Here is a 9,326-nt window from a genome sequence, read left to right on the forward strand (position 1 = left end):
TCTTTACATATCTGTCACATGGTACTTGGCATAGTTCTTTACATATCTGTCACATGGTACTGGCATAGTTCTTCACATATCTGTCACATGGTACTTGGCATAGTTCTTTACATATGTCACATGGTAATTGGCATAGTTCTTTACATATCTGTCACATGGTACTTGGCATAGTTCTTTACATATCTGTCACACAGTATTTGGCATAGGTCTTTACTTATCTGTCACATGGTACGTGACATAGTTCTTCACATATCTGTTACATGGTACTTGGCATAGTTCTTTACATATCTGTCACATGGTATTTGGCATAGTTCTTTACATATCTGTCACATGGTACTTGGCATAGTTCTTTACATATGTGTCACACGGTACTTGGCATAGTTGTTCACATATCTGTCACATTGTACTTGGCATAGTTGTTTACATATCTGTCACATGGTACTTGGCATAGTTGTTCACATATCTGTCACATGGTACTTGGCATAATTCTTTACATATCTGTCACATGGTACTTGGCATAGTTGTTCACATATCTGTCACATGGTACTTGGCATAGTTCTATACAAATCTGTCACATGGTACTTGGCATAGTTCACATATCTGTCGCATGGTACTTGGCATAGTTCTTTACATATCTGTCACATGGTACTTGGCATAGTTCTTTACATATCTGTCACATGGTACTTGGCATAGTTCTTTACATATCTGTTACACGGTACTTGGCATAGTTGTTCACATATCTGTCACATGGTACTTGGCATAGTTCACTTATCTGTCACATGGTACTTGGCATAGTTCTTTACATATCTGTCACATGGTACTTGGCATAGTTCTTTACATATCTGTCACATGGTACTTGGCATAGTTCTTTACATATCTGTCACATGGTACTTGGCATAGTTCTTTACATATCTGTCACACAGTACTTGGCATAGTTGTTCACATATCTGTCACATTGTACTTTGCATAGTTGTTTACATATCTGTCACATGGTACTTGGCATAGTTTTTTACATATCTGTCACATGGTACTTGGCATAGTTGTTCACATATCTGTCACATGGTACTTGGCATAGGTCTTTACATATCTGTCACATGGTACTTGGCATAGTTCTTTACATATCTGTCACATGGAACTTGGCATAGTTCTTTACATATCTGTCACATGGTACTTGGCATAGTTTTTTTACATATCTGTCACATGGTACTTGGCATAGTTCTTTACATATCTGTCACATGGTACTTGGCATAGTTCTTTACATATCTGTCACATGGTACTTGGCATAGTTTTTTACATATCTGTCACATGGTACTTGGCATAGTTGTTCACATATCTGTCACATGGTACTTGGCATAGTTCTTTACATATCTGTCACATGGTACTTGGCATAGTTCTTTACATATCTGTCACATGGTACTTAGCATAGGTATTTACTTATCTGTCACATGGTACTTGGCATAGTTCTTTACATATCTGTCATATGGTACTTGGCATAGGTCCTTACTTATCTGTCACATGGTACTTGGCATAGTTGTTCACATATCTGTCACATGGTACTTGGCATAGTTCTTTACAAATCTGTCACATGGTACTTGGCATAGTTCACATATCTGTCGCATGGTACTTGGCATAGTTCTTTACATATCTGTTACACGGTACTTGGCATAGTTGTTCACATATCTGTCACATGGTACTTGGCATAGTTCACTTATCTGTCACATGGTACTTGGCATAGCTCTTTACATATCTGTCACACGGTACTTGGCATTGTTCTTTACATATCTGTCACATGGTACTTGGCATAGTTCTTTACATATCTGTCACACGGTACTTGGCATAGTTCTTTACATATCTGTCACATGGTACTTGGCATAGTTCATTACATATCTGTCACATGGTACTTGGCATAGTTCTTTACATATCTGTCACATGGTACTTGGCATAGTTCTTTACATATCTGTCACACAGTACTTGGCATAGTTGTTCACAAATCTGTCACATTGTACTTTGCATAGTTGTTTACATATCTGTCACATGGTACTTGGCATAGTTGTTCTCATACCTGTCACACGGTACTTGGCATAGTTTTTTACATATCTGTCACATGGTAATTGGCATAGGTCTTTACTTATCTGTCACATGGTACTTGGCATAGTTGTTCACATATCTGTCACATGGTACTTGGCATAGTTCTTTACATATCTGTCACACGGTACTTGGCATAGTTGTTCACATATCTGTCACATGGTGCTTGGCATAGTTCTTTACATATCTGTCACATGGTACTTGGCATAGTTCTTTTACATATCTGTCACATGGTACTTGGCATAGTTGTTTACATATCTGTCACATGGTACTTGGCATAGTTCTTTATATATCTGTCACATGGTACTTGGCATAGTTCTTTACATATCTGTCACACGGTACTTTGCTTTGTTCTTTACATATCTGTCACATGGTACTTGGCATAGTTCTTCACATATCTGTCACACGGTACTTGGCATAGTTCTTTACATATCTGTCACATGGTACTTGGCATAGTTCTTTACATATCTGTCACATGGTACTTGGCATAGTTCTTTACATATCTGTCACATGGTACTTGGCATAGTTCTTTACATATCTGTCACACAGTACTTGGCATAGTTGTTCACATATCTGTCACATTGTACTTTGCATAGTTGTTTACATATCTGTCATATGGTACTTGGCATAGTTGTTCTCATACCTGTCACATGGTACTTGGCATAGTTTTTTACATATCTGTCACATGGTACTTGGCATAGGTCTTTACTTATCTGTCACATGGTACTTGGCATAGTTGTTCACATATCTGTCACATGGTACTTGGCATAGTTCTTTACATATCTGTCACACGGTACTTGGCATAGTTGTTCACATATCTGTCACATGGTACTTGGCATAGTTCTTTACATATCTGTCACATGGTACTTGGCATAGTTCTTTACATATCTGTCACATGGTCCTTGGCATAGTTGTTTACATATCTGTCACATGGTACTTGGCATAGTTCTTTATATATCTGTCACATGGTACATGGCATAGTTCTATACATATCTGTCACATGGTACTGGCATAGTTGTTCACATATCTGTCACATGGTACTTGGCATAGTTCTTTACATATGTCACATGGTACTTGGCATAGTTCTTTACATATCTGTCACATGGTACTTGGCATAGTTCTTTACATATCTGTCACACAGTACTTGGCATAGGTCTTTACTTATCTGTCTCTTAGTACGTGGCATAGTTCTTCACATATCTGTCACATGGTATTTGGCATAGTTCTTTACATATCTGTCACATGGTATTTGGCATAGTTCTTTACATATCTGTCACATGGTACTTGGCATAGTTCTTTACATATGTGTCACACGGTACTTGGCATAGTTGTTCACATATCTGTCACATTGTACTTGGCATAGTTGTTTACATATCTGTCACATGGTACTTGGCATAGTTGTTCACATATCTGTCACATGGTACTTGGCATAATTCTTTACATATCTGTCACATGGTACTTGGCATAGGTCTTTACATATCTGTCACATGGTACTTGGCATAATTTTTTACATATCTGTCACATGGTACTTGGCATAGTTCTTTACGTATCTGTTACACGGTACTTGGCATAGCTGTTCACATATCTGTCACATTATACTTGGCATAGTCCTTTATATATCTGTCACATGGTACTTGGCATAGTTGTTCACATATCTGTCACATGGTACTTGGCATAGTTCTTTACATATCTGTCACATGGTACTTGGCATAGTTCTTTACATATCTGTCACATGGTACTTGGCATAGTTGTTCACATATCTGTCACATGGTACTGGGCATAGTTGTTCACATATCTGTCACATGGTACTTGGCATAGTTCTTTACATATCTGTCACATGGTACTTGGCATAGTTGTTCACATATCTGTCACATGGTACTTGGCATAGTTGTTCACATATCTGTCACATGGTACTGGGCATAGTTGTTCACATATCTGTCACATGGTACTTGGCATTGTTCTTTACATATCTGTCACATGGTACTTGGCATAGTTCTTTACATATCTGTCACACGGTACTTGGCATAGTTGTTCACATATCTGTCACATGGTACTGGGCATAGTTGTTCACATATCTGTCACATGGTACTTGGCATAGTTCTTTACATATCTGTCACATGGTACTTGGCATAGTTGTTCACATATCTGTCACATGGTACTTGGCATAGTTCTTTACATATCTGTCACATGGTACTTGGCATAGTTGTTCACATATCTGTCACATGGTACTTGGCATAGTTCTTTACATATCTGTCACATGGTACTTGGCATAGTTGTTCACATATCTGTCACATGGTACTTGGCATAGTTCTTTACATATCTGTAACATGGTACTTGGCATAGGTCTTTACATATCTGTCACATGGTACTTGGCATAGTTCTTTACATATCTGTCACATGGTACTTGGCATAGTTCTTTACATATCTGTCACATGGTACTTGGCATAGTTCTTTACATATCTGTCACATGGTACTTGGCATAGTTCTTTACATATCTGTTACACGGTACTTGGCATAGTTGTTCACATATCTGTCACATGGTACTTGGCATAGTTCACTTATCTGTCACATGGTACTTGGCATAGTTCTTTACATATCTGTCACATGGTACTTGGCATAGTTCTTTACATATCCGTCACATAAAACTTGGCATAGTTGTTCACATATCTGTCACATGGTACTTGGCATAGTTGTTTACATATCTGTCACATGGTACTTGGCATAGTTGTTCACATATCTGTCACATGGTACTTGACATAGTTCTTTACATATCTGTCACATGGTACTTGGCATAGTTCTTTACATATCCGTCACATAGAACTTGGCATAGTTGTTCACATATCTGTCACATAGTACTTGGCATAGTTCTTTACATATCCGTCACATGGTACTTGGCATAGTTGTTCACATATCTGTCACATGGTACTTGGCATAGTTCTTTACATATCTGTCACATGGTACTTGGCATAGTTCTTTACATATCCGTCACATAGAACTTGGCATAGTTGTTCACATATCTGTCACATGGTACTTGGCATAGTTCTTTACATATCCGTCACATGGTACTTGGCATAGTTGTTCACATATCTGTCACATGGTACTTGGCATAGTTCTTTACATATCTGTCACATGGTACTTGGCATAGTTCTTTACATATCTGTCACATGGTACTTGGCATAGTTCTTTACATATCTGTCACATGGTACTTGGCATAGTTCTTTACATATCTGTCACATAGAACTTGGCATAGTTGTTCACATATCTGTCACATGGTACTTGGCATAGTTGTTTACATATCTGTCACATGGTACTTGGCATAGTTGTTCACATATCTGTCACATGGTACTTGACATAGTTCTTTACATATCTGTCACATGGTACTTGGCATAGTTCTTTACATATCCGTCACATAGAACTTGGCATAGTTGTTCACATATCTGTCACATGGTACTTGGCATAGTTCTTTACATATCTGTCACATGGTACTTGGCATAGTTCTTTACATATCCGTCACATAGAACTTGGCATAGTTGTTCACATATCTGTCACATAGTACTTGGCATAGTTCTTTACATATCTGTCACATGGTACTTGGCATAGTTCTTTACATATCCGTCACATAGAACTTGGCATAGTTGTTCACATATCTGTCACATGGTACTTGGCGTAGTTCTTTACATATCTGTCACATGGTACTTGGCATAGTTCTTTACATATCCGTCACATAGAACTTGGCATAGTTGTTCACATATCTGTCACATGGTACTTGGCATAGTTCTTTACATATCCATCACATGGTACTTGGCATAGTTGTTCACATATCTGTCACATGGTACTTGGCGTAGTTCTTTACATATCTGTCACATGGTACTTGGCATAGTTCTTTACATATCTGTCACATGGTACTTGGCATAGTTCTTTACATATCTGTCACATGGTACTTGGCATAGTTCTTTACATATCTGTCACATAGAACTTGGCATAGTTGTTCACATATCTGTCACATGGTACTTGGCATAGTTGTTTATATATCTGTCACATGGTACTTGGCATAGTTGTTCACATATCTGTCACATGGTACTTGACATAGTTCTTTACATATCTGTCACATGGTACTTGGCATAGTTCTTTACATATCCGTCACATAGAACTTGGCATAGTTGTTCACATATCTGTCACATAGTACTTGGCATAGTTCTTTACATATCCGTCACATGGTACTTGGCATAGTTGTTCACATATCTGTCACATGGTACTTGGCATAGTTCTTTACATATCTGTCACATCGTACTTGGCATAGTTCTTTACATATCCGTCACATAGAACTTGGCATAGTTGTTCACATATCTGTCACATGGTACTTGGCATAGTTCTTTACATATCCGTCACATGGTACTTGGCATAGTTCTTTACATATCTGTCACATGGTACTTGGCATAATTCTTTACATATCTGTCACATGGTACTTGGCATAGTTCTTTACATATCTGTCACATTGTACTTGGCATAGTTCTTTACATATCTGTATCTGGATGTTGTACATAGCAGCTGATAGTGATACTTACAACTGTGCTGTAATCAACGTGTGGTCAGATATAACGGAATCAATTATACCAGTTGTACATTTAACATTGCTAAATGCTAGGTCAATTGTGGTACCATAAAGTAGTTGCATTTGAGATGAGTTGATTACATTGCAACAAATTCTCCAATGATCGTATCAATGCTCTGTTTTCAGCAGCTGCAGCATTAATGTTAAAATCACCAATGATCAAAAAACGAATTTGCTGGATCTATAAAATCTGTAATAATATTGACCTTTTCTTAAGACTGTCAGCAGTGCAGGAAAATGCCTTGTATAGAACAATTAACTGTAGTGATCTTGCATCATCAGATTGAATGTTCAAACATGAAAATTCAATATCTTTAGTGGAATAATGGCTTGCAGACAGAATATTATATGTTTGTTTTAATATATATATAGCTAGTCCATGAGGTGGTCGAGTAGGATGTTCTTGTTTCTGATCATTTCTTGACATCATGAAATCCATCAAGTGCATAATTTTCAATATCATCACTCTGAATTAAACGAGACTCTGCAATACATATAATGCAGCAATGAAATTTTGATCAGGTTTGATGTCTTTAAAATGTTTATGGAGAGAGCGTATGTTGTTAAAGATTACTCTATGTTTACTATCAGGCATATCGTACACTGGCATATAATTACAACAAAGTTTTCTTTCTGTGCGCAGTCTGTGCATTTTGTCTGTTGTAGATGGGTAAATAGAAATCTTACTTTCATTTAACTCTAGAATGTGCAAGTTATTCAAGTTTGTTACTCCACTGAAAGCAGTATAGTGAGATTGTGTTAATTTTCTTGTACCCATATTTATAACAGTTTTAGGCAAGGTGTATCCTTGAATTGTTCTTGCTGCAGATGGACATAGTGGAAATTGCTGCCTTGTAACATGTGCACGGTGGACAGGAAAAGTTCGTGTTATGGCAAATATCGGTATGCAATTTTTGTCAATAGATCTTCTATAAAAACATTTGTATTTTTGTCTTCAGTTCTGACCAATTTTGTTATCAATAACTTTGACCCAAAGTATGGCTGGTTTGGTAGTGTTTTCTTTGAATTCAATGTGTTTGAGAATACATGTTGCACCATTTGTTAATCCATCTCCTACATCTAAATTAACTGTATAACCATACTGTAAATCAACAGATAGCTTTAGCTTTTTTGGAAGACCGCCTGTTTCTAGATGTGTAGTATGATTTTTATCATTATTCAAGTGACCCAGGGTGACTCGTTTAACTTCATCACCCACATCTCCAATAACACTTGACAAAGCTGATACAACTATCTTTTCAGATGCTGCTTTATCATAAACAGTTTCATTGTATATATTAACCTCATTATTTGTTCTGAACATATGCGGTGCGGTATGTGGATAGTCAGGATCTGTGGCATTTACAATTCTACATTTTAAGATGTTGATATCTTCCTCAGTCTGATTGCCTTCTCTTAATCTATTCAAGAGATGAGCAAATGTTTGGTCATCTTTCTGACCCATGATTTCGGTGAGTTCATACATTATAAAGTACTCTTTCCAAAAATGTGTTGCAAGTGCAGTATGACCCTGAGTAAGGTTCTTATAAATCCATGTGTCTGATACAGGTTCCAATTGGAATAAATCACCCACAAGGAGGACATGAAGACCACCAAATGGAGTGTCATTTCTCTTTATCTGTTTACAACGTTGATCAAATCTCCTGAACAATTCATTGCTGACTAAAGAAATTTCATCGATAATTACAAATTTCAGGTGTTTATATTTATTGTACAAAGCATTGTCTTTTTCAGCACCTAATTTTGTAAACTTCTGTTGTACAGGAATAGCAAATGCATGATGAATAGTGTATCCTTCTATATTATATGCTGTAGTCCCGGTTGGGCCACACTTCAATACTCTGATGTGTTCTAAGTCATCAATATCTTGTGATATGTAATATCTATGCAGTGCTTGATAGAGTGCTCTTATAAAAACAGACTTGCCTACTCCAGCACCACCCGTCAGAAAAATTCTTAAATATTATTATATTATTAATATATTATTATTGTATTATTTGCCTTTATCGAATGAGTAACATGAAGAAAAAAATCCCTTTGTTTTATATTCAACATTCTGATAATGTCAAGATATGCACAGTCTGGCATGGATCCTTTCAACAGATTATCACTAACTTTTGAAGGAACTCCAATGTCCTGTGCAATATCATAATTTTGTTGCTGTACAGTTCGTGATGGGTTGAAAAATGCAAAGTTACTACTTCCATTGTTACCCATTATTTCATCATCACATTCTTGTTGAACATTGCTTGGCGCAATATCTTGCATGCCTTCATTTGAAAACCCATCAGCTTCTGCTCTTTGCATAGCATTGTCTAGCTCTTTACACTTGAAGTATTTTCGTTTAGCAATCTGTATGTGTCTTTTCTTATTTTCATATTGGGCCAAATAATTATCATAATTGCCAAGCAAATTGTTGGTCTCATTTCTCCATGGATAGAACAAGAGCAGCTGTTCTCTACAGTAATTTTCCTTGTCAACTTTTTCATTGTAACGAACATAACGGATAACTCTAGGATTTGTCCTCGATTTTATTTTTATTCCATTAGAGAATATTTATCTTTTGTTGTGAGTAATCATGACCAGTGTCTGACATATCTTCAAAATC

The 9,326-nt window shown here is 36.8% G+C and overlaps 1 protein-coding gene across 1 annotated transcript; it reads right to left on the bottom strand.

Annotated features, from left to right (window-relative positions):
* Positions 1 to 7,652: 7,652 nt before the first annotated feature.
* Positions 7,653 to 9,025, bottom strand: LOC146747401 (uncharacterized). Its single transcript, XM_085498424.1, has 2 exons — positions 8,772 to 9,025; positions 7,653 to 8,673 (listed from the first exon to the last, which is right to left on the bottom strand). Exons 1-2 carry the CDS (start codon positions 9,023 to 9,025, stop codon positions 7,653 to 7,655), a joined length of 1,275 nt encoding a protein of 424 aa, XP_085354550.1.
* Positions 9,026 to 9,326: the final 301 nt, after the last annotated feature.

This window comes from Saccoglossus kowalevskii, chromosome 4, assembly GCF_978046115.1.
Source record: "Saccoglossus kowalevskii chromosome 4, keSacKowa6.1, whole genome shotgun sequence".
In the NCBI taxonomy this organism is placed as follows: Eukaryota; Metazoa; Hemichordata; class Enteropneusta; family Harrimaniidae; genus Saccoglossus; species Saccoglossus kowalevskii.